Source organism: Trematomus bernacchii, unplaced genomic scaffold (assembly GCF_902827165.1).
Source record: "Trematomus bernacchii unplaced genomic scaffold, fTreBer1.1, whole genome shotgun sequence".
NCBI classification, from domain to species: Eukaryota; Metazoa; Chordata; class Actinopteri; order Perciformes; family Nototheniidae; genus Trematomus; species Trematomus bernacchii.
Window position 1 is genome coordinate 8,396,409 of NW_022987689.1, and position 26,178 is coordinate 8,422,586.

The following is a 26,178-nucleotide window of genomic DNA, read 5'->3' on the forward strand; positions in this document are numbered from 1 at the left end:
ATTCAGTGCTATAGAAGCACTAGTGGAACCTGTGGAACAATACCCGACTGTTACTGCAGGCAGTAACCTGTGCCAGCATTCACGTGAGTCCAGTCCACAGAGATTTGTTTTTAAAGTGTTTACTCGAGGACGTGTGGCTACAGGGCTAGAAAACAGCTCTTTCTGTAACCCTGCCACAGCAGGCCCTATTATCAGCATCAGCATCAGACCCTACGTTTCAGCCTGGTTTTTTTCCTGTCTGTCTTTGCACCTGCTGTTTGTGCTGGGACATTGTTATGCAGCAAATTGAAGAAATATATTTGGCCAAGTCACATGCATTGCAGGGGATGGAGCCTTAACAAAATAAATGAATGGCTTGTTTTTCTGACCTTCACACACTGGAGTCTCCCCCTTTTGCACTTTTGCTAACATAAAAGTAAATCAAAAAAGTCCAAGCTGTGTTTGGCTTGTTTTTTCAACCTCAAAGTTGTCATTTAACTCGTTCTGGTTTATTGTTTCTGTAGGACATTGCTCTTGCTAACAACCATCTTTCATTTTGTATTCTTACTAAAGCTCTCTTCATTTCGGCAGGTGGTAAAACCCTGGCTTGCCCTCCTTGAGCCTAACAAGAGCAGCTCTCCCAATGCAATTAATGGCAGGAAAGGATTATGGGAAGAGATGCTGGGTTTACTAAAGTTCAGAGTGTATGAAGATGCTTGAAAAAAAGAGAAGGACAGAAACTGGCAGAGGCAAGAGAGAAAGAGAGAGGCAGGGAATATCTTATAGTTACCTCTGGGGTAATTATGTTCCCTGCATCCTATGGGCCCCATTTGTAAATGTGCGGGCCGTGACCCATATGGCCCGGTTCAGTGTGTAAATCAGAGGCCTCTTCCCCCCCCCCCGGACGCTCCATGACCTCCCTGCTGCTCACATCCTGTTAACCAGCATGGGAGAGACAAAGCCCCCCGCCTCCATCTTTATTCATCCTCTGTGAATACTGTGCTTATTTGTACTCCACTGCATTTATTTGCCAATTGCATGCAAGCATACATTTGTATTTTAATCACTGAAGTACATTTTGCCAATATAACTTTTGTTCTTTTACTTAAGAAAGTTTAAATGCAAGGAATATACTTGTCATTAAGCAATTATAAGCATCATCAACTAAAAGTAACTAATACTCACACCTGCAAAACTGTCAAATTCTCAGCACTTTAAAATGGATTACATCCCAACTTTCACTACTACCGGTCATTGAGGGAAGGCATATTAACAAAGATGTGACTATAAACAAAAACATCCCAAATGTGTTGATTTTGAGATTTAGATATGGCTCAACAACGTTCTTGTTCTGATTGATGTGTGCACGTGTGCCTCAGTGTTGCAGATCCCAGACAGTGCCTGCAGACACACATGTCCACTGCTGCTGATCTCTCAGAGCTGAGTTTGACCTTGGCATGCAGATAAACTGTGAGTGACATTGGGGAAGATGTTTCCAACCTGATATGCCTGTGCTTCAGGGATATAAACGGAAGAGGAGAGATGGTAAACACATACCACCCGTAAGTCTATATGGATGGAGAGGTGTGGAATTTTGTTGACAGGGGATGTAAGGTGATTCTGAGTTGTTTGTCAAGCCCAGAGCTGTTGTTGACTGTGAAGCCTGCTGAATAACAAACTGGGAATTCCCTTCAAGAACAACACTTCTCTTTTATTTTTATCTGTAGGTCAAAGTGCATTTAGAGGATAAAGCAGGTGCAGGCTTTGCAGCTTTTTGAACATGAGTCAGACTGAAACTGTGGGACCTGGTTATCACGTTGTTCACTTGTTTATTCTCACGTGGGGCACTGGAGGTTCACTCTGCTGTAGATGAATGCTAGCATGTGGGCGGATTTCTGTAAAATAAATTCTGTTTACCCAGATTATTTTGACTAGATTATGTAAAAAAAATAAAATGTTTTTCAGTCTCACTCTTACATATAACTCTGTCTCTACTTCAAGTGCCAGCATGCTCTTCTTGGTTTTGCCTAACTTTAACTTAAGGAATAGCTGCCAAGAATGAATTGGTTGGTGTCAGTTTAACACTTTGGTTACTAGCCGCAATGCTGGTTGTGTTTTTACATTTTGAGTCTGTGTGTATGTCTTCATGGCAAAGTTGGGGAAACATACTGTAGCAGGAACTACCACAGAGGAGGTTTTGAGTACTGTGCCAGGTTTTATATTTCTGTCTCTCTATTTCTGTTTATTCATTTCATCACGGTGATGGTCCCTGGCCAAATTCTTTGGTAGATTGAGATCAAATGAAGGCTGAGTTTGAAGATGGGTGTGGTCCCTGGTCTGAGGAAGGGTGGCAGAAGTTGTGGGTTAGGAGGTAGGGAAATGTTCTATGTCGTCCCCCCCCCCCCCCCCATCACACCCACTTAGCACTCCTGGCCCAATTTAGCCTAGCTGCCAGTCTGATCGCAGACGGTCTCTAGTTTCACATTATTGTTGATGCTCTCTTGGCAAGAGCCACAGTAATTATTGGAAGTTTCAAAGCCTCAAGACGCAGCTGCAATACTGTTTTCATTGGATTTATACATGTATACATGTACATGTATTTATATGATGGTAAATAATCTGCACAGTGAGAAAACAAATGTATACACTTTTTTCATTCTGCACGGATATGCCGATGACTATGACAACCAAAAGCATAATGCTTTTATAGTCGTTTTCCAGCATTCTCTTTTCCGCTCCAGTAGAACATATAAGGGATTTGGGCCTACCTTGTTAAAATAGGGTCCAATGCATTTTCAAACTAGTGAGAATAGAAGCTAATAACAGTTTGACATGTTTGTCGGTTATGATTTACTGTGTGTTTTAACTTGTTGAAAGGTCACACTGCTTGCAAGCCAAAGCCATAAGAAAAACAAGCAACTGTCAAAAGCTGTGTGGTGTAAACAAAACAGTGGGAAAAGTTGTAGTGTGTTTTTAATATGGTGAGTGTTTTATTTATTTAACAAATATGAAATGCTAAATCAATGCACTGTTTATATACCTGTCAAAGCAGTATGGTATAGTACCACTGTGCCTGGTAAATACACTGCTTTCACATCACATACACTGTTGATTTTACAAGTAAAATAAAGTCATTTTTCTCCACTGCCACCATTCAAAGCTCTGTGCAAAGCAGGTCAAACTGAGACGGAAAGTATAAGGACATTTAACATACAGAATACATTCTGCAGCCAAAGCCCAACACATACATCAAACTGCTTTCCTGTTCAAACACTTGACTCCTTCATAAACCTCAAACTGGAGTTCACCCAAATACCTTCTTGCTGGAAAAGCAAGCCTGTCAACCAAAATCTTTAATATATAAAAATGGGTTGGAAACATTTATCCAAGATCATGCATTGTAAAAGGTAATTGGCTTTAAGTTATTTTAAAACTGAGCAGTGAGTCAAGCTATTCAGCATCAGATCATTATTTGTATTAGCATCCCCATTAGCACTAGCATGAGCATTTGCTAATATTATTAAATCTGGCTTCATAGATTGTATTGTAAGAAGCAAAAGTTGATCCAGAAGACACAGGATAAATAAAACCGCGTGAAATAGGGTGGGACTCATTTGAAATTTCTCAATAACATTTCAAAACCTACCAAGATTGCCAGTAAACTGATCTGTATTCAATCATCAGGATTTGTTCTTACAATGCAGGAAGGATTTCTGCACATTGACAACACTTGATTCACATTAAATAAGCTTTGATACAGCTTGGTTATAATCAACACCTTGAAAAAGCAATTTAGGCGCGTGAGAATATGCCTTGACGACGCCATGAATCCTTGCAGCCAACAGATAAGTGGTTTCAGACAAAGTCTTGGCACACCCAATGTGGAAAGCAACTCTAATTGGCATCAGCCGTGATTTTCCGTTCAGTCATTGCACTTGTTATTATCCACAAGTGTAGAACAAGTTAAAGTCAGGGGAAGCGGGCTGGGAATAGGTTCTTAAAGTGGGTAGTTTGCCAAGAGGCTTGTTTTAAAACAACTCATCCTTCAAGACAAGACTCTGGGATGAAAGCTTGTATTTGTTTTCTGATCAGTGAAATTAATTTAAACTCCCCAAACAACTAGGAGTGATGCTGCCCTCTGTTGGACAGAATGTAATATACATAACCTTTTTTCATGATATAGGCCCAGTGAACCAAATTAAGACATTGCATCTGTGAAAGTCTTCAAGAATATTAGACAAACTCACTACACTGAAGCGGATGGGCTGATATTAAAATAGCTCAACAAAAAAATTGCAAGCTTCCCATGCTTGTAAGAAAACAATATCCTTTTTTGTGGCAGTAAGTAAAAGTGAGGCTATCGTGTATTACTCTACCTACATTGCAAAGTAGCCAATTATATAGTCGTTTTATATTACCCAATTATGCAAAGTGACTTTTATCTTAAAAACTAAATATAGTTGCAGTAAAGCATGAATATACCTTTGCATTCAATTGAAATGGGACAGTTTCATCCCACAGGCCATAGGAATGTTAAACACCTGAACTTTTGAAAGAAGATACATCAGTTTGCAACTCACATATCAATATTCCAATTACTGTATATAGACTATTCTGCACAGTTTATCATATTCTATTTTATCTGTTTGTGTTGCACTGTTTGAGGAGCCTGTGACCTAACATTTTCATAACTGCATCGTAGCTATACACGATGCAGCCTTCAAAGCCTTGAAACCTTGAGTATCTAGATCTTTGATCATTTCAAAAAGGATAAAAATCTCAACTTCATGAAGTAAATCCTCTCCCACATTCTAAACAAATTTTGTACCACGTTAACATATTTATTTAAATAAGATGTCGTCACTGATGTAAATGAATGATAATTCTGCAGTGGATTTACACACTGGTGTGAAATAATCACTAATATGCCTTAAGCTTGGACACAACCATGAGAAAAAAGTCATGCAAATGTAATGATAATATTATGAAAACAGTTTTTATTTACTATGAACAAAGTAAAAACAGAACACCAACTGTCATCTTAATAACCAAATTTATTTCATAGCATCTGAACAAGTGATATCGAAGGCCATGTCAACTGTATTGGTCTCGCATCTCACAGCTCAGGGGCACTGCAAAGAGAAACAAATTGAAAAAGGTCAACACACCACCTCAAACTCAACCAGCATAATAAAAACAACATTTTTCTGTATAAAACAGCAGGGTCTTTAGTTCAGGTAACGGATTGCTAAATATCATTTGTGAATAGACAGTAGGGCTGTGCAATTAAATCGTATTTTAATCGCAATTACGATTTTGGCCTGCCACAATTACTAAAACAACATAATCGAAAAAAACGATTATTTTGCTTTGCTAGGTTGTGACAGTGCACTGCAACATATTTGATCTAATTTATTTTAATTTATCATATTAATATATGTTTAGTAGCTTGTGGAAGTGCGCTCCAAAATATTTGTTGATCTTGTTTATTGGTATTTATTATTTTGATATTATTTATTTAAATATAAATGTATCATTTATTTTTGTATTGTTTTTTCAGTTGAATTATACGTTCAGGGTAATCAACAGTTAAAAAGATACTGTTCAAATTATTATTTGTATTTGTTAATCGCACAGCCCTAATAGACAGTGCTACGTATTCGACTCAGCCACCTGTCTCCTTCACTCGTCTGGTGATTCAGGAGGAAATAAGTCCACGAAGAGTAAACCAAGTGCAGTCATGACAAGCTTACAATACGAGTGGTACAACCATTCATCACTAGGTTTACTAAGATAAATATGAATCTGTTACATAACACTGGCATAATCCTCCATTTGAGAAGCTTAGCGTTTCTGTCTGTGTTTCTGTTACCGAGTGTCAAAGAGCTCTAGATTCAATTCTACGGTCATTTCATAAAGAGAGACTATAGTGTTTTTATATTTGACTGTATTTTAATATGTTTTAATAACATGTGGTCTGACATACATACAGAGGACATGACATAGGAACACCGTTTAACCTGTTAAACCCTGAGCCTGTTTTTCAGGTCTCAGGCTCGAAAATGACATTCCCAGAACAAATGACCATATCTTCCCTTCTAAAAGGGTTAAATTAATAATCTTTTTTCTCAAAGTAATGATAAACCTGTGAGTTGGATGTAGAAAAGTCAGAATCAATATAGATGTTTTTTATTTTAAAGAAAATTCAGAACGTAGTAAAAAAAACTGTAAATTATAGTGTCCGTCCAAAAATTATTTTTTACTTAATAGTGAAAACCACCCTTGGATGATGGGTTAGTAGACTAAACGCTTTAGGAATCCAAAGTACAACATATAATAAGTACCCTGTATCAAGATTGATGCAAAACAAGTGACATTTGACCTTTTTAGAGAGATTTAGCAAAAAAAAAAAACACTTCTGGGGTCATTTGGGTGGATTTTCCATATCTCTGGCCCCCCTTGCTCGATTTGGATGATTGACATCTCTTTTTAACCGTCAGAGCCAATGGAATCGAGGGAAAGTTCCACATACACACACAGCTTACCAAATAAGGAGTGAGAGTGACAAGTAGAAAAACCGGAAGCTGCGCTAACCTCTGGTGGCTACCATTAGCAGCACATTTTTTCTCTCCGATTTTTGCATAAAAATTGAATTATGGATTATCAATATTTTTTTCAAAGAGACAGACACATTATTAACCTATGGATTAACCTTCAGCCGCGTTTTTTCTTGTTTTAATGCCATTGAACACGACTTTTGATCAGAATAACAGCTAAGGTGAGACGATGTCCCGTTTTTGCGCCGTAATGCTACGTGTTATGTTGTCTTGTGTTTGCTTCCCCTGTCGCGAGTTCTGATCGCTCAGTGATGATACTATACCCAGGGGTGCACATAACTGGTACGCAGGTACGCATGCGCGGCAACAATCTGAAATGCGTACCGTCACTTGTGTCACAAAGCGCATTTGCGTACCGACGTTCTTGTGAAGCTAAATTTCCAGAAGGCGGTTAGATCACCGGACGACAGAGTTGGTCTCCGTGTGCACAGACAGGGCTGCTGTTAACGTCGGTCTGTACAGCAGCCCTGCGCTAAAACAGCTGATGACAACGTTCACACGCCCCGCGGTCACGAAGCGCTGTACTCCACCCCCCCCCCCCCGTTAACAATCGCGAAGCGCTGTACTCCACTGTCACCCCCCCCCTTCCCCCGTTGACAATCGCCAGAAGTTGGAGTACCAAACACTGACTCCAGGTACTCATCTGAGTACCTCACTGAGAAAGTTGTGTGCACCCCTGACTATACCTATATAATCTGTGGAGTCTCAGCTTTAATCGGATATCCTGTATGTGAAGTTACGATAAGTAATAAGGGTATCTATATCTTGAGTTCTGTGCCAAGTCAGTTAGCTTTTTTTCGCTCAGGGGTCATTTAAACGCTTCTTATGAGACTTGTGTTTTGGTAAAAATGGTTCGTATCGTCAGTTAGCTGAGATTCTTCCCGTTAATCTGGTATGACACATTAATAGGTTTTTAAATGTTAAGAAGCCCCGAGACACAGTCTCGGAAAAAAACTTTCACGAGCACCGATTGGGGGGGCCCTCGTGCTTAATAAGCCTTTTTTTTTGGGTCAACACTTGTTGCAGGATTCCAATATTAACTTGCTGAACATTGTGCTCGAGCAGAGATTATTTCTGGTTGCACAAGCTATTTTTTAACGAGACAAGATGTATCTAAATATTTTTTACACTCACTTTATTGTATTAAATTATACACGTGCCCATTTCAAAATAGCAGCCCAAGCCAATGTTTTTAAAATAGTTCTCTAATGCACAAAGTTAGCTTGATGTACTCCAACACCTACTAGTGAACGCTCCTAACAGACACGACTGACTGGGTTTATTCCCCCTCACCTATCGCAGCCTCCTGGCTTCTCTTTCAGACTCCAGAAGTGTCAGCACATCTCCCTCTCTGACGGGGCCCTTCACGTTCCTGATGATGGAGCGGTTGCTGTCGTCCATGAACTCAACGCGGACCTGTGTGTTCAGATGAAGAGACATGATTACAATTAGAAAGAGATGTACAGCTACACATCCTAGTAAGAAGTTAGTGTTCTACACAGGTATTACCATTATCTATATATTGCCATTTTAGTAAATACACAGAAGCTTGTTGAATGTTCAAATGTAATGGTGTATCATGACAAAATATACTTTATTGATCCCCAGGGGAAATTGAACTATGCAACATACTTTTACTATCCTACATGTGTTTAATACCTTTAGTTACCAAGAAGATTTGGATTAATAGTGTGATATATAATCAACCCTTAAAATACTTAAGTTACACCTGAAGTAAATTCTAGCTACCCTGCATTATACAAAGTCATTCAAACTAGCTGCACCTTTTACAGTTTTGATAACACTTAAATACATCAATATTTATAATAAAACCAAATGTTATAACTTATTCGGAAATGGGCCAATCTGCATAATGAGTACTTATAATAAGTACGTATTTTGCGTATATTTTATGCCAATACTTTTCCTTGAGTACCTTTTGATAGCAGGACTTGTAACAGAGTATTCCTTCACTCTTTTACTCAAGTAAAAGATGAGTACTTTTTCCACCTCAGCTTGTGACTAAAATGCAAGCCCTTACGTAGAATTGGGGATGTACTGCGTTTTTAAAATATAATTATGAAGGCTTTCGCTAAACAAAAGACGCGATCAGAGACAAGCCCTGTATTAAATGGGTAAAATGCTAGCCGTTAGCATACCTGTGTACATTGTCCCTGGGAACCAGTTCTTCCGAGCACCTTGGTGACCTGTTAAAAAAAAAACACACAAGTTATAATGTAGATACGATATGTTAAATTAAGCTTGTTTTCTTGTGTGAACTCGAAACAGTATCGAACAGTCTACAACAGGCTAACAGTGAACTAGCGGGCAGGCTGTAGCATGGACAGGCCTCCATGTTGGAGGCATGAGCGCCGTGTGCCTCCGCTAAACTATGTTCTAAAGTAGTTTTAGCTTCAATATTCTAGGACCGTATATTACATTATTCGTTACTGTAGCCCTCTATCCGTTCGGATATGATTATTTTCGCCTTATTATGCATTTTCTTACTCTAGCGAGCTTGATCGGCTGCACGCGGCTGGCGTCCATGTTGTCAGGTTAGACCGGAAAGGATGTCACTTGGTGCGCGGCAGTGATATATAGTAAATGTAATTCTTGTTTGTTTTTTTTACGTCCCAATTTTGTTTAATATGTTATCAAATTAAAACAATCATATATCAAAAATAAATGTATAAATAACACGCGATATTCTTTTTAAATAATTGAAATAGTATTTAAGATGCCCACTTCCTTTTCCGGGGAATGGCCAACACCATTCACACACTTTCATGGGTGGAATCCAGGGCTATACCATTCATCCTTGTATTGTAATCTTTTCTCCAATAGCACTTATTTTAACTTTTTATTTGATTGAAATTTAATATGGAATGTCTCTATAAGGTCAACCGTATTTTTAATATTCATGCCGTTGTTAATTATTGCCTGTTTTTTTTATTGTATTTGTTCAGAGACTACACATATTTTCCCTTTCTCTATTGCAGCATCAAACACATAGGCCTATTTATTTTTTAAGGATATTCTAATTATTAGAGTGCATAGTTAAACTTAATCATAGTTTTATTCTATACACTGTAATTTTGTTTCGTTTAATCAAAATGTGATTTAACTTTGACTATGCTTGACTATGTTCTGAGAAACTAATGTAAATATCCATTTAAAATGAATGCTCCAATGCCAAACAGGAATTATATTATTTATAACAAAAATATATTTCCTAACATGATGAGTGTAACATTTATACCATTTATTTATTCTGTGACTTTAATTGAAATACAAACTCTGGCTTATTTTGACTGTTATTTGTAGCTGTACACTATAGCCAGTGTAATATAACTGCAGCATTAAAATGAATTCCCTGTGCTAAAGCCTCTTCGTAGCATTGTTAGCTTTACAACACTGTGATCACAGCACTCTCTCCGCCTCTCTCAGAACTCAAAGCCTTAAATCACAACACTAATCCTCGTGAACAGTATTTTTAACTTGCGTTTGGACAGAAAGAACAGCAATAGGATTAGAGAATCAGTAAAGAGGCTGAATCCCTCACTCATGCTGTTGATCTTCTTGGACACTGAGAGACAAGCACGGTCGCTCTTTCTTCACATTTATTTCAACCTGAAAGCATTTTTTTCAGAGGACGATATTAAGCCTTAATGGAGATGTCTTTGAATACTTATTGTTTTTCACTGACTTGATTGACACAAAACCGTTGTTTGTTTGTTTTGTTTTTTGAGGATCTGTCACAATGGAGGCTTTAAAGCCCAATATAAAAGTGCTGAAAAAGCGTCGCTCGAGTCTTTTTGCAACCATAAAACGGGAAGTGAGTTTCTCACACAGCATTGAAGACCAGGATTGTGAGTTCCCCTTTTCACAGGACAGCTCTATAAAACCATGGACATCTATGGAAAACCTTGATGCACCTGATGAGAAAAAAAAGACAGGAAAAGATCAGAAAAAACCTGCGAAAAATCCTAGGAAATCAAACATTGTCAACCTTAATGTAGGCGGAAAGGTATTTCACATTCCGACGCATTTGATCCTCAAACACCCAAAAACCAGGATTGGAGTCCTTGTCCTCTGTAAAGATCCGGTCAAACGTCTGACGCTCTGTGACGATTACAACGTTCAGAACAACGAGTTCTTTTTCGACAGGGACCCCATGTTTTTCCACTACATCTTCCACTTCTACTGCAGTAATGTCCTGTGGGTGATGGATAGTCTCTGCCCTGTCAACTTTGAACAAGAGATGTCATTCTGGGGGTTAAAACTGAAGGACACTCCAAGGTATGCAGTAGATACTGAATATTTACTATGTGTAAAGTAGAGGTTGGTCTGTTGCTTTTTGTGTAATTTAAGCGTACGTTTCTCTTCAAAATAGACAATACATTTTGTTCTTCCCAGGTGCTGCCGCATTCATTTTGAGGAGAAAATAGACGACATCAGAGACCAACTGAAGGTGAACCAGGAGTTGATCGATGAGATTAAGCCTCACCAAGATGGCGAGGGATACAAGAAGATGTTTCTCGGAGGCTTAAGAAAGATCCTCTGGGACTTGATGGAGGATCCTTACTCCTCACTGTCAGCAAAAGCATTTGCCGTGTTTTCCAGTCTCTTTGTGCTCATCTCCATTGTTGCCATGACAATGAACACAGTAAATGAACTGAGGCAGTACAAAATTGGAGACAAAACCTACATGGAGTGGGTAGAGATATCTTCCATCCTTTTCTTCACCTTGGAGTACTTCTTGCGTTTACTCACCACATCCAACATCAAGCATTTTCTGAAGAGTGCCCTGAACTTTGTTGACGTGGTCGCTGTAATGCCCTACTTCCTCCAGATCATGTTTGAGACATTTGTAATGGACTCAGAAGACATTGGTGCAAAAGAGGATTTGAAGGCCATGGCGAGGGTCAGCAAAATCAGCAAGGTGCTCAAGGTGGTCAAGTTGATGCGCATCTTTCGTATTTTGAAGCTTGCTCGTCACTCAACAGGCATGAGGGCTTTTGGCTTTACCATCCGACAGTGCTCTGAGCAGGTATGGAGGAGTATCACACAAGGCAAATATATGAGAAACACAAAAATACTTTTTTATTGAGGGGACATGCACAAATAAAACAATGGATCCCAGCTAACTCACATACGAAGTTAAGGCTATAATAATTTATTTGAAATAAAAGTAAAACTACTCATATTAATGAGCCTGACACAGAACGATTACACCCTTTAGGGTCTTTCAACTCATGATTTTTGTTTTCACGCCTGCCACTTCCTGCCAAGCTCTTAACTGCCAAGAGACAAAGTTTACTGTTAGCTAGTAAACAAAGTGGTGCATTAAGCAGCTAAAAAGCAGATATTTCCCTCAAGAGTGCGCAGAGACCATAACAAAGCCAAAAGCAGATGCTAATGTTGCTTCTTCATCATTAAGCTAACAAGTCACTGTATCAACTTTATACAGCTTTGTATGATCATAACATTCAAATATTTTGAGCTTATGTTCCCTGCCGCCTAAATCCCCCCAAAATCCATTGATGAATGTGTACTGTTTATCCTGGCAACTTGATAACTCAGGACCCACGAAGAGTTATGTAAACCTTAGCCATTTTTAAAAGAGAAGAAGCACAGTAAAGGCTTTGTTGTTTTTAAGTCGAGGTGGTAAAAAGTAATTACGTTTTAAGGTGTTCTTGGCAAACTGAAACTGAAAATGTTGCTATTCATTTAAAAAAAGATCTGCGTGACCATTTTGTAGTAGTTCATGTACAATATTTAGGTATTTTAGTTCAGTCATAATAGAGCTTAAAATTGTCATGTGACTTGCTGGTTGTCTTACATTTATGAATAGATCTCCAAACATGATTGGGCACAGCTGTTTACATGTACTTTTCTGTCACTATGTAGGTGTGCTGTCTGTTTCTGTTCATCGCCATGGGCATCTTCACCTTCTCTGCTCTGATGCACTCTGTGGAGATCGATCAGCCTGGAACACCGTTCACCAGCATACCAGACGCCTGGTGGTGGGCAGCGGTGAGTGGAATAAACGTCAACGTCCAAATCATCCTAAACTCTGGTTCTTGGTTTATTTTCTTGACCTTGACTAGAGGTAGAACTCTATTTTTGCTGAAAAACATTTGTATCATACAATCTTAGCTGCATCCAAATAGTAAAGTAAATAGTGTAAAGTCAGTTATTTTTCCCCTTTCTTACCATTTTCCTTGACCTTGGCGGACACGTCATGAAACAACATGTTTATATGGTACCAGGTAGCATGTGAATCACTATTATTTGTATGGAACAACTAAAGGTACTAAGCATTTAGAAGATGGGACCAACTAATGGTAACTCTAATCTTCTTAGCTTTATTTGTTTTTAAAGCACTAAATGGTCTGGCTCCGGCCTATATAGCTGAACTCCTCCAGCGCTACACCCCAGCCAGAGCTTTAAGGTCTGCTGTCCAGCTGCTGCTGATAGTGCCCAAGACCAGGCTCCAAACCCGAGGGCACCGAGCCTTCGCAGCAGCTGGCCCTAGGCTCTGGAACACTCTGCCCCATGTACCCCTTTCACACCAAGGCTTTTCCCCTTCTAGCTCCGTGCTAGAGCTTTTCTGGTTCAGAACCGGTTCTTCGGTTTAGCGCCGGCTCTTTTCACACCGCTCAGAGCCCGACTGGTGCTGCCGCTGCTGCGTCATGACGTCACAGTTTACGTCGCTGATTTTCTCCCCAACGGAGCTCACCTCACAACAACAACGGGCCGGGGACTGCGTCGGGTCGATGATCGTGTTGCTTTTAATCATACGAAGCCAGATTAAATTAAATAACGACTTCTCCAACCTTATACTTTTCTCCAGAGTGCCGTGGTTCATTGTTTATTAATGTGTTTCAGCGGCATTTACCGACCGCTGCAGTGCTGGCTGCTCTTCCACGGGAGTTTATTCTCCCGTTAGCTCCGGGTTAGCTCACACGGCTCTAAAGTATTCACTGTCTGACTGTCACACAAGCAGCTGATACATATCCCCAGTTCCCCTTAAGTGAATGTGTGTCAGTCTGAATTGACGCTGTTTGGCATCACAACGCTGTTATGAAAGTTTCTCTGGTATAACATGGGTGATGTTAGCATAGCAACCGAAGCTAAACTGACTACTTGCTAAGCCGTTTTCTGCAGGCACTTTTTACCGGCGTATTTTTCATTATGATTCTATTTCCAATTTCATGCACTGTCATTTAGGGTCATTTGGGTTTTATTCATCTGGTGGCAGCTGTTACTGATATGTGTCTAATCCCTTCTAATACGGTGTAATGCATCTTGTTTGTGGCTAGACACAGTGATTGCATTCGAGAGACGGAAAGTGTTGAAGAGAATTTGTGGATGTTTATTTGATCCTCTTAACTCTCATCTTAGCAACACATCAACTGATCAGTACAAGAAACATTTTAATTATTGCACTCTCCAAGGCCAAAGGGCATTTTAGGATAGACTGAAAGGCACGATGAGGATGAGCATTTGCTCTTTGGGGGTAAAAAGGGAAATCCCAATTTTACATTCTTCCACCATGATCTAAAGGTCTTAAGTTATCATTTTCAAAAAAATAATCAAAACAGAGGCACAGGAGTATTGAGCATGGGGATCCTGCCCCTTGCTCTTGCATTTTCTTATTTCAAATAGTGCTGCATGTATGCTGACTCACTTTACTCTTTTCCTACAGGTGAGCATCTCTACTGTGGGCTATGGGGATGTGGTCCCTATCTCCTATCTGGGCCGCTGTGTGGCGTTTGGATGCATCTCTTTTGGCATCATCCTCAACGGCATGCCCATCTCCATCCTGTTCAACAAGTTCTCAGACTATTACGCTAAACTGAAGGAACAAGAATACACATATTCAAACACTGTGCGCTCATTCCAGCTCAAGAAACGTCTGAGGCGCAAGTTTGACAACTGCTTCGAACCCCAGCTGGAGGAGTCTGACGACGAGATTCACTATCGGCCCATTGGAAGGCAAACTGTCCACGAGAGTGAGGATTTAGCTGCCCAATAGTTTAAACATTGCGCATTCTGAAAGGCCTTATCACCAATGGGTGGGGAAATCGTGAGACAGTGTCTGCCTCCCAACTTACAGCCTACGTGATTTAAGACAATCCAGGGGAGGGGGCAATGGAGGCGGTGGCAAGTTGAGATAAGCTTTAAGCTTCAGCTTTGCAGTAGGTACTGTTTGCACGCTATGGCCGATGACTCCTCTGTCAAATAGACAAGATGCTCCTGCTGGACAGCTTGTTGTCGGCTTCCAGGAATAGTACTCGACTGCTACTAATTCCAGCTTAACTGAAATAGATGGTGGACACAAGGAGGAGATCAAGGAATAACATTATTAAGAAGCAATGTCATACTTTAATCAATTTAACAGGAAGTGCTATACATGGTCTATTTTAAACAGCTATAGTCTCTTGACATTCTTGATTTTCCACACAACTGCAGTATAGCCTTGATTTAAATACCAGCCAGTTTTAGCATTGTAGTCATTGCCTTCTACTTTTCTAGTCTAAGAAAATACAAATGTACAAGCAATAAAACCTCACAGATTTCTGTGAATGCATCATCATGATATTATTGACAAATAAAGCATTTATTTCTCTGTCTAGTCAGCGTGCTCTTGATGTTGTGAGGGGAGGAGAGGTGAACCAGGGTCTATCACAGGAACAAACACGTGCAATAGTGTAATTTTTTTTTTGTCAAGGATTACCAGGATTTGCGCTTAGGCCTCCTGCCCAGTCAGACAACGGCAGAAGTCATGTGCTGTGACTATTTTGATGGCACAGATAATCGGATCAGGTGTGCACCAATTTCGGAACCGGTTTAAAGGTGGGGTAGGTCATTCACTTCAGAAACACTTTTTGTTATATTCCATAGAATGCTCTTAACATCCCGATAGCAATGAATACATGAAATGCTTTGACAATAAATACATTAAAAAAAAATGTCATCTGTGGAAGCCGTGGCGCTGTAAAAAGCACGACTAATTATTTTAGCCGGCCCGGCTAAAATAACTGGATGGCCTACCTGCCTGTCAGCCTTTCATCTCGTGCACAAACTTATCTCGTGCCCTCATTGGTCATGTGCGCGTTCGTGTGTGGGAGGGGCTCTGTAAGGAAGTCTGAAGGAAGGGGCAGATTTTTTTCGGCTGCGTCGTTTCAAATTCTAGCGCACTCGAGCTGGTTTCTCCATTCTTACCTACCCTACCTTTAAGATGGGGCAAATAAATAAAAAGCTAAATCTTATCAGACGATATCTGATGGGTTCCAAGATTGCATTTCAGTCAATGCATTTTGCTTATTGAGCTTTTTAAACAGACTGTTTTCCAACTTTCAAGCAGCCTGCTAACACTTATTGGGTCAATACTAATTGGACTGCAAGTGGAAACCAGAAAACTTCCAATACCAAAATCTTGTCCTATTGCCTACAGATTATGCATGTGTATGTAGATATCTATTCATGTAGGTTTGGACAGATTATGAGCTGCTTTCAGGAAGGATGGAAGTAACATTTGATAAAGAAGGAAAAACTACTTTTTGGGCTACATGGGCATTGTCAATTACTGTATTAAAGTCATTCAACATGTCATTATTTGGCTTGATAACAACAGGGAGGGAGAGCTAAACTCTCTTGACCGGAGGTGTGAGGATCAAGCATGACCCTGTCCTGCGTTCAAGCCGTGACCTGCCGGCTTTGCTTGGCTAAGACCAATAATGAGATTCCTGTCCTGGGCAGCAGTTCTCTGAAGACCAGAGAGCTATGAAGCACATTTATATTGTATTGATTATTCACTAAATGCAATAGACCACGATTACAGTTTACTCTTGAACATATGTTTATGTAGATTTACACACCTTTTTCAACTGAAGAGGTTCCTCCACTCATGGCAAAACACCCAGCACATGCACTGGTTGCATTTGATTTAGAAAAGCAGAGCCCTGTAAAGTATTAGCTCCCGACTTCTCCCATATGAAACACCATTTCTGCATATTTATGAGAAGTTTATAAGATGTATGTTCAATGAGATGATGTGAAAATCATCAGATTAATATAGCTATTTTCCCGAGTTTTCTGTATCTACAAAAATAATTGCTGAAGGAAAATATCTATGTCCAGTTTCTGTGTTTTTTGACAGCTTTAGTGCTTTAAAATATGTTACTGTATGAACTTTAGTCAGAAAGTGCAAACAAAAGCTGGCCAAAGAGTGTTCATTTATGATATGTATTTCATAATACATATTATTATGTAGCTTGTAAAAAGTTATAATTCATATATCATCTTTGTCATACCAGAAAAAGTGTGACTATACCTCGTACACAAGCATATCACTTTGAATGAACTTAGAGCAGTATACATGACCTAAAAGGTCCTCTATTATGCAAATTATGCTTTTTCATGTCTTTGAAAAAAACTTGTGTCCCATCCGCGATAAGAAAATTAGTCGGAAAGTTTCAGGAAAAAAGATTCTCTCTCTTTTGAAGTCACAACTGTTTTTTGGGGTTGGGCGAAAATTAGACAATATCCAACGAAGGTAACCACCTCTTCCTAGAGCACCAATTGTGTTTTTTAAAATCCAAACACTTTGCAGAGAGGCGTGGGGAGTGGCAGCTCATTTGCATTTAAAGCAAAAGACACAGAATCAGCACTTTTGAAACAGTGCTGAAACAGAGGGGTATATGACATGCTACAACGCATGATCTGTTTGGTTTTTGTATCTGATATATATCAGATATATGTATATATCTGATATATATCAGATATATGTATATATCTGTTTTTTGTATATATCTGAGACCTATAATATATATATGTATATTTTTGAAAAAGAGTATAATAGGGGACCTTTAAGCAATACGTTTTAGCTTAGAGGTGTGGTTCACACAGCACGCAACACTGCTAACTTTTTTTAGGGCAAATTTAAGTCGCCACAAACTTCTGAGGGCAATATCTAGCTGCTAAATAATCCACTGTGTTACCAGCTAGTTGCTATTGTTCCCTTTCTGCTGTTTGGTGCTGGGCAGGTAGCAAACACTCATTTTTATCAGAGCTGTAAACAACTGTTGCTGCTAATCAAGGTTGATGATGGCGGTGACAGAACAGTCCTAAAAACAAAAACAATCAAAGCTAAAATGCTATGTAGGAATGATTGGAAGTGAAAGGTTTTTACACATAGTCAAGGTTCAAGGTTCAAGGTTCTTTATTGTCAAACTGACATAGCTACAGAGTAATTATGTTGTTGAAAATCTTATGTCACAGGCTTCTCCAACAATGCAACATAATAACATAATAACAATACAGATAGCAAGAGCAATACAAAAAGAAAAATAGTTATAAAATAAAGTGATGATGTGGAATAGTGCAGTACGAATCTATATACAAGTTATTGGAATGATATATATTAGATATTAGATACATATTACTGAGTAGCAGATGAATGATTTGAAGTTGTTTCAACAGTTCAATTGTTTAACAGTCTCACTGCCCGCGGGAAGCAACTGTCTCCGAATCTTCTTGTATACAAATAATGGAGTCATTTACTCCATTGTTTGTATATTGTAAAAATATCAATTTGAACTTTTTAACTGAAATAAACTTTAAGACCTTCTACAGGAAATACACATTAGGAATCTGTGAGTCAAAAATAATAAACAGGTAAGATTGTTATTTTCAATTCCTTATCCTGCTATCTAATAAACCAAACACTGCTTACCCTTGAAAAGAATAAGAGATATAATTGCAATCAAGACAGAAGTACATTTAAGATGTTAAACTGCCACCTTCCATATTTGTCATCAATGCTGGGAAACAGTCATCTCCGTCATGATTATGCAACCACAGTACGTCCTGGGGTGACCATGTGTGTGAATAGTCAATATCCTTGACATAACTTCGCACATCGCTCTCTGTTCCAATTAGCTCCATCCCTCAAGATGTGTCAAGATAAGGTGCAAAAGCAACACGTATTCAAGTAGTTCACGGTAACACAATAACATGAATTTGGACTTTTCAGAAATTCCAAATTAATATAAGTAAATGCTACAGACATAAAAAGAGTGGGGAAGAAAATGAAAAACCCTAAAACAACATTAGGATCTGTAAGCACAGGGTTTATAAGCTATCTCACTTTTCCTCTTTACAATTCTTAAAAATGACCAAACTCAGACCTGTGTTGGGTTCCAAAGAGTGTCAAAGGCCAAAATAATTTGCTAATTTTTCGGACTTCTCTGACTGATACCCCAATGTTTTTAAGATTGACCCTGTCAGGACAGGTTTTTAATCTCAATGAGAGTTTCAGCCTTGAGGAGACTTTGCATCATTCTCAGGCTAAGCACTAGATCAGGACATACTTTTCCTTCACCAAGGCTAAATACATTTTTTGGAAGATTCTGTGGCCTCAGCATTTTTGAAACCACATTGACTATAAAAGCCCCCTCAAATTCATCTCATAAATCACCGGCGTGCATCCTTCTTGCTCACTGCACATCCCATCCTCACCTCTCAACCACCAGTCCATTTGGTTCCTTTCTCCACTGACCACCCTAGGATCTGAAACAGTCTTACAATGTCTTCTGCTAAGTGTTTGGTGTCTCTGATGGTGGTGCTGGTGGCTGCTCTGTGTGTGGTTCATGCAGAGGAGAGGATCCAGTTGTGTGGGAGAGACCTGATTCGTCTGGCCGTGTCGCACTGTGGTAACTCTCGGCTGAGGAGAAGCATCTCGTACGTACATCTGGGGCAGCATCAAAACACATGTAAGTGTTTTATATGAAATATTCAAACAACGGTTGCATCATTCTATACTGTAGTAGTTATGAGATATTTAACACTTAGAGAAAGATTTGAGCGCTAAACATAGGATCACTACTGTTCTTATTTAACTGTTTGAATGTCTGACCTCTGTTTAAGCAATATATGATGCACAATATAATTTGTATTCACTATTCAGGCAACATCTCTTGTTTGTGTTAACTCCAAACCAGTGTATATGTTTCCTTTTGAGTTTCACAAGAAGTTTCAAGCAGAAGACTACACATTTCGAGGGCTCTCTCTTAATCCCAGATTTTTGTTTTCCTTCCTCGACACAGGGGACCAGGACGCCTCTGCAGAGGAGCACCAGGCTACGGAGACGGTCCACACATCGCCAGAGTCCAATGGAGAAAAGGATGTGTTCACCTTGGCTCCTCACTTGTACCGCCTGTCCCCTCGAGTTAGACGGGCTGTCGCAAAAATATCTGACATTTGCTGTGAGAAGGGCTGCAGCATGAGGGAGTTGATCCAGTTTTGCTAAATGTAGTTAGGTCTACATTGTAGAATAAAATGGTGTCTTAAAATGTCCTGATCTGTACTGCAATGTTGAAAGAAACCTCAACAGATTTGTCTTATACTCGAGAAGATGGTTTTGCAATTTTAACAATAATGTAGCATCCTTGAAAATACTACACATCCTTAACTATAGAGAGTTGGTCATATTTAATTAATTATTTACGATGCCGTAATGCAGGGGAAAATATAGAATCACTTTGTTCACATGGTTTAATGTACAAAACTGTGTTTGAAATTGAAATCATGGTTTATTCTGTGTTTATTTGATTTATTCTGTGTATCATTGTAGAATAAGTTTATTTCCTACCCTTGAACTGTAATAAAGCTTTTGATGAAAATTCACAAGGGTTTCTTTGATTTCTGTGATTCCTCACCATCTTTTATGACTTGTTCCCCACTTTGTCTAATTAAATGCGAAGCAAAATATCTATGTCAGCTCAACATACCCACACACTCCCCCCCCTGCCTGAAACGCCTCCATTGGACTTTTTTGTTTACTTCTGTAACATAGTGACATCACTACGTAACACTAGTGCTTCCATTGGTTAGCGCTCCAACAAATTTTACGTGATTTGCCAAGGGGCAGAACATCTCTAAGCGGTTGACCAATCACAACAGCTCTGGTTTCAGACAGAGGGTGAAAAGAGGTGCAGCTGCCCAGGCAGTATGATAAAAATAAAGCTATTTTAGAACATTAAAGAATGTAAACATGCATAGTAGAGGCCCAAAATACAAATATACACCTGAAAAAGAGCATAATATGTCCTCTTTAAGGCTTTTTCCTCTGTCATCAGTCTCTGACTCTTTGGATATATCAGTCAACACTTGCACATCTTGATTGATTAAACTAACCAGCAATACACCAATCAGTTAGTTACACTAAGTAACACTGATGTTTTCCCATCGTTGATTGAAATAATGAAACCTGCAGAGAAATTAACCTTGAAATAACAAATGGGTCAATTAAACTAGATTGTAAGTTTAGACACATGGAGGAACATGCACACATAAGTTAAATGTCAGTGTCAGTGCCATTCACAACACTGGTGCTGTCTCCGATAGTGCTAAATCGGATTGAGCCATTCAGCTCCATAATAACAGAAATAATCTCTGTAAAGAGGCCAGTTCCTCACATCGAGGAGTCTATAATTCCCTCAATGGATAATCAAATGTGGTGCTGATTATCTGCCCCTCTTTACTGCAGCCCTCACTAAATGACGCCTAAGAGCAAATGAAATCAGCCTACAGTGACTGATTGGTTAATTGGTTTTATTTGGGGAAGGGAGGGATTGCGTTATGCGTACAATTGGTTTTTGTGTAATTGGTTTTATTTGCAGAGTCATCAGACAAAGCACCCTAAGATGAATAATACATTTAGATCAGTCTGTAAGCATATCATTTAGTTTGCAAGGGAAGTTTAATTTTAATTTTTAAATTGCAGATACTTAAGAATACAACACTCTGATAAAGTTTATAACTATTGGCTTCGTTTAACTGCTGGCCATGGAAAAGATTCTGCATTCGTAGACATAAATATATATATTTTATAGATATAGATAGTACATCTTCCGGCGCAGACTGAAAACTCATCTCTTTCGACTCCACTTCGAGCAATAAAATTACTAACAAAGCACTTATATACTAATAAAGGACTGGCTTATATAAAGCCAGTTGAGTAGCACTTGAAATGTTTTGGCTCTATGAAACCTGATGTACTTATATGATTCTGTTTTCTTCAAGTTTGTATCTTCTTGGTCGAATGCACTTATTGTAAGTCGCTTTGGATAAAAGCGTCAGCTAAATGCAATGTAATGTAATGTAATGTATAAGACACCTTTTAAGATTGTGGCATTGAGCGAATTGTGATGATGCATGTTGTAAAATGAAAACATTTACGCATTTAAATCATCTTTAAACATCATTATTAAGAGGATTGGAAAATGCTCAGATAGATTCATTAAGAAAATGAATTATTAGAAAAAAAAAGGAAATAATTAAAATCATCAAGGAAGTTTCCTGGAAATAACTATGTGTTACTAAGTATAGGGAAAATAAAGATTGTTCTCTTGATACACTTTCAACTTCTGGTAATTCATTGTGTCATATAGAGAGCCAAACATGTCGAGTTATAAAGGGAATCAAGTTTTCAACAAGAAGTTATTGATAAATAAATATATATATTTTTTTATTTTGTTTAAAATATAAATTATGTTGAGAAAATTCTTCTTAATCAACAACAAACTGTTTAAAAAAAAATCCAAATAATGCGACCAAACCAGTAAATTAAAGTTGAGGTGATGTAAAAATCCTACATACATTTTTCATAGAGGGCAGAGTGCAGCGCCTGAGGTTAACCAGCAGAGAGTGACAGATATCTGATTTCAAGCGGTGAACTTCTTGCACTGCTTTTCTTCTTGACAGCAGCACTTACCGCTCACAGCTGAATCTGGTGAGGAACTGGTTCATTCTGCCAACTCAGGGGGTGTTACAGCGTCAATGTAACAGTATCAAGTTCAGTCATTACTGCCACGTTCCCCACCTGCTGTAATGATCAGACTCTCAAAGCTCATTATTTTAAAATGCTCAATCACCTCAAGTGATCCTTTATCTCCTTGTGACAAGAGGAGAAATCTGATCAGAGGACACTTCTAGGCCTCATCCCATCATTGCTCAGAGCCAACAGGAGATGACAAACACTAGGCGGCATGGGGCCTTTGATGGGCTCCTGTTTGTGGCTGTTTTGACAGCTGAAAAGGAAAGCTGCTAAACCAAATATGGAAAATGAAATCAGAGCCGCTATCTTTTTTTCTGCCTTTCTATCTCTTTGTGTCTAGTTTCAGTGAGCAGGAAAAGCAGCAGGACAGAAAAGCACATTCACTGAGTGCCAGCAGATCTGCTACACTGCTCACACACATGCATGAAGAAAAGTACACAATACTACAAGCACACACACAGTCAGGAGAGTGTGTGTTGTGGACCAGTGGGTGTCAATTTGAATGCAAATGAAATGGCTCTCAGTTTTTTTTTCCAACAGCTAAAGTGTCAAGGCTAAAGATGCCATTTTTGGTGAATGTGTGTGTATTCATGATTTCATTCTCTGCATGTGTCCATTTTAGGACATAGTTGTGTGTCTGTGTGGGTGTGCAAGACCAGGAAACCCGTGTGGGGCCCATGTTTTTGTGCATGTAGTATTTTGGGTGTGGGAGTAAAGATGATGACTGACTTTTTCATTTGTGTGTGTTCATTATCATGAGTTCAGTAATCAGTCTCTTCGCTTATGTAAAAAATAACATTTGCGAGTCCCAATTTATTTGCATCAAAAAAAGTAAAGATTTCAGCTACTGTACATTGACCTGGTGGTGCCACCATGTGTTTATTTGTCAAACATAACATTTCAAACGCGACAGCATTAGACTTTTTCATAATTTTGTATTAATCGTTTTCACCAGTAATAAAGAGGAAGGGAGATATTTTTGTGAAAGCTTTATCGAAGCTACTTCTGATATTTAAAACGTGTGAGCGTTCGCACCATCATGCATCTAAAAATTGGTGTTTGATTGCACGATAACGGCATAACATGTCAATAAGAACAACATCTGTTCTTAAGGATAAGTTAGTTGACACACCTGATACAAACAAAGAAAAAATGAATGTTGTTACAACTACATCTGTGCTTTTGAGTCTGCCAAGAAAAGGGAGCCTAACTCTGCTAGGTATCACTGCGATACTTTGAAGTAGCATCCCTCATAGTAAACACTACAGAGTAATGTCAATAATAATTATAATAACAATAAAAATAAGAATAATACATTACATTAATATAGTGCTTTCCTAATTTTTTAAGTTGCTTAACATGAATGCAATTCACACAACAACAAAGATGAAATGAAGTAAATTAGAAACAAGAAAAAATACAGTTCAGTCCTGATAAACAGTGAAAATTAAACTGAAGAAAGGAAATAAATCTGCAGCTGCAGCAGAGAACAAGCTGCAGGTGTTTCTTTCGCCGCAGGAGGGCAGAGCTCGTTAAAACAAGTGGCATCTACCATCTTGATAAAAAAACCTATTTATTGCACCACCCGGCTAGGACGCGAGCCGGCACAGAATCAAACACACCCTCTCTGCGGCGTCATCTACAGGTGCATGATGGAGGTAGCTGGCATGCTAAGTGCTAACATGCTAAGTGCTAACATGTGTGTGTTGTTGAACCTACAGCAGATATGTATACGTTCACAGATGGACTTTAACATTTGTTGGGGTGTGTGAGAATTACAATTAAATAAAAAGCTTGAATTGTTGGAAAACTTGAGGAGCAGTGGGATAGGGAAACTGATTTGAAGATAAGGACTAGTTAAGAAGATGAACCTGGAGTAGAATGAGGAGGGCCTCAGTTCAGACAGGTGAGTAGCCTACAACACATTTTTTTAATCATGGCGTTTCTTAGTGGTGTGTAAGTGTGTGTGCGTGCTACACTTTAAAAAAAACTGCCCTACTCTTCTTTCTTTTGCTCACATTTTTTTACCTTTCTGTGTTTTCGCTTTGCTGCTGATGTTTTTTTCTGCTGTTGATAAGAAGTGTCAAGTTAAATAATGTATCTAACTAAATATTGCTTGTTGCACCTGCTGCTGTGTCACTTGCTCTTCCATTTATTGTTGGTCATTTTTGTTTCTGAGTTTTAGCCTCTTTTCTGGGTGATCCTTGTGATAGTGAGGAAGTTGGTTGTGTATTTGTAATTGATTATCAGTTGTATGCACAGGCTGTATAGAGCTGTTTATATAAATATCATTTTTTTCCCGGAAGATGCACTTTATTTCCGAACATAAATGTGAACTACTAGTTCTATTTTAATCCATGATTGTATGTAAAGTACAGGAAAAAAACCCTGTTCTTCTTCCTCCCCTGCAACATACAATTGAGAAACACAAGGCAACATTTTATACCTATGTTCCCACGATGGCATTGTGACCTTCTTTGGTGATGACAGCTTTGACAGGTTTTACAGCCCCGCTCAAAGCCTTCAGGGCTTCACATTAATCTGATGTGAACACATCATGGGGCCATTAGGACTCCATTAACCACCATCAACTGAATGTATGTGGTCCTGCTCAGAAAAGCTTTAAAAAAAAGACAAAGAGCACCTCCGCTGATGAACACTTAACATTCAAGGAATAAGTCTTCAATCAATTTCTAGTAAACAACTCCCCCTCCCAACATCATCCCTTATAATGTTTAACTTGGTTGTCTTTTCCACACTATCCACCATCTTCTTCAGCGATGCAGAAGTCTGTCTTCCTCTCTTCTTGACAACATGTAGACGCTCTGACCAGCAGTGACAGCTTCAGGAGCATCGTGTGATCAGGCGCTGCTCCCAGGGGACGAGGGGGAGGAAGACCGAGCCTCCAAAACAGCTTTCTTGTTGTCTCTGATCTCCTCATCAACCAGCTGCATGCCTAAGGATATTGCTTCACTATTAGCATCGTTACTCCAAGACATAAAGAGGGAAAAACGGTAGTAAAGTAGTACCTCTAAATGGCTTTATTACTTACGGTCAACCATTTTTAATAGCCATGTTGTGATTGAAAATACCTCCTCATTTGATTATGCATATAGTATTTCTTTCTACATTCGTCTGTATGCAACGTACATTATGTTGCTCCTCAGAGGTATTGAGCTATTTTTGTCCTCTCCATTATTTCATAGATGCATCAAGACTATTATTATTTCTGGGGGTTCTTCATTAAAATATTATAAATTGTCTTCTATTGGGCCATGAGTATTTAGTGTCAATGTTCAGTTTGTCTTCTACGACTTAAGCGTCCCCAGATTCCCATAGTGGGTGGCCTGTGAACCAAGGGCAATTATTACCTCAACTTCCTTAATTAGTTTCTCGCCCTATACGGTCTTTCATATGCATGTCATTATATCCACTTAATCTGTCCAGTGAAAGAATAGCAGCACATGCAGCAAACACTACACACACATACAGAGACATTAACTACCACTTTGTCACAACCTTGGGGCCACTGGGGGGTGGTGAAGCTGAACTAATAGAGCTGAGCTGGTAGAGGGCAGTGTGGCAGCAGCAGCCGCTTAACTATCTGCAGGCGAGTTTTCTGCAGCTGCGGAGCTGAATGCCACCGTCCATCGTTTGTTTTGCATTAAGATACTAAGGCAGCACCGTAGCTAAACTTAACCTAGTGCAAACTATTTATTCTCTTTCTCTGATAAC

At 39.1% G+C, this 26,178-nt stretch overlaps 3 protein-coding genes across 3 annotated transcripts; 2 read left to right on the forward strand and 1 right to left on the reverse strand.

Annotated features, from left to right (window-relative positions):
• Positions 1-4,959: 4,959 nt before the first annotated feature.
• rps28 (ribosomal protein S28) lies at positions 4,960-9,194 on the reverse strand. The gene is made up of 4 exons (XM_034137136.1): positions 9,105-9,194; positions 8,756-8,803; positions 7,890-8,012; positions 4,960-5,111 (listed from the first exon to the last, which is right to left on the reverse strand). The coding sequence occupies exons 1-3, from the start codon at positions 9,141-9,143 to the stop codon at positions 7,890-7,892; spliced, it is 210 nt and encodes a 69-aa protein (XP_033993027.1). The 5' UTR covers positions 9,144-9,194; the 3' UTR covers positions 4,960-5,111.
• Positions 9,195-10,356: 1,162 nt separating this feature from the next.
• On the forward strand, positions 10,357-14,637 carry si:rp71-39b20.4 (potassium voltage-gated channel subfamily V member 2). Its single transcript, XM_034137585.1, has 4 exons — positions 10,357-10,895; positions 11,013-11,646; positions 12,507-12,632; positions 14,308-14,637. The coding sequence occupies exons 1-4, from the start codon at positions 10,357-10,359 to the stop codon at positions 14,635-14,637; spliced, it is 1,629 nt and encodes a 542-aa protein (XP_033993476.1).
• A 4,554-nt stretch (positions 14,638-19,191) lies between these two features.
• Positions 19,192-19,914, forward strand: insl3 (insulin-like 3 (Leydig cell)). The gene is made up of 2 exons (XM_034137137.1): positions 19,192-19,384; positions 19,712-19,914. The coding sequence occupies exons 1-2, from the start codon at positions 19,192-19,194 to the stop codon at positions 19,912-19,914; spliced, it is 396 nt and encodes a 131-aa protein (XP_033993028.1).
• Positions 19,915-26,178: the final 6,264 nt, after the last annotated feature.

What these genes read in the sequence shown, in the direction of transcription:
- insl3 (XM_034137137.1), top strand. Translation starts at nt 19,192, where the DNA reads ATGTCTTCTGCTAAGTGTTTGGTGTCTCTGATGGTGGTGCTGGTGGCT. An exon ending in GCATCAAAACACATGTAAGT is followed by an intron (nt 19,385 to 19,711) that starts GTTTTATATGAA and finishes TCCTCGACACAG; the next exon opens with GGGACCAGGACGCCTCTGCA.
- si:rp71-39b20.4 (XM_034137585.1), top strand. Translation starts at nt 10,357, where the DNA reads ATGGAGGCTTTAAAGCCCAATATAAAAGTGCTGAAAAAGCGTCGCTCG. An exon ending in AAACTGAAGGACACTCCAAG is followed by an intron (nt 10,896 to 11,012) that starts GTATGCAGTAGA and finishes TGTTCTTCCCAG; the next exon opens with GTGCTGCCGCATTCATTTTG. An exon ending in TCCGACAGTGCTCTGAGCAG is followed by an intron (nt 11,647 to 12,506) that starts GTATGGAGGAGT and finishes GTCACTATGTAG; the next exon opens with GTGTGCTGTCTGTTTCTGTT.
- rps28 (XM_034137136.1), bottom strand. Translation starts at nt 9,143, where the DNA reads ATGGACGCCAGCCGCGTGCAGCCGATCAAGCTCGCTAGA. An exon ending in AGCCGATCAAGCTCGCTAGA is followed by an intron (nt 8,804 to 9,104) that starts GTAAGAAAATGC and finishes TTTTTTTAACAG; the next exon opens with GTCACCAAGGTGCTCGGAAG. An exon ending in CCCAGGGACAATGTACACAG is followed by an intron (nt 8,013 to 8,755) that starts GTATGCTAACGG and finishes CTGAACACACAG; the next exon opens with GTCCGCGTTGAGTTCATGGA.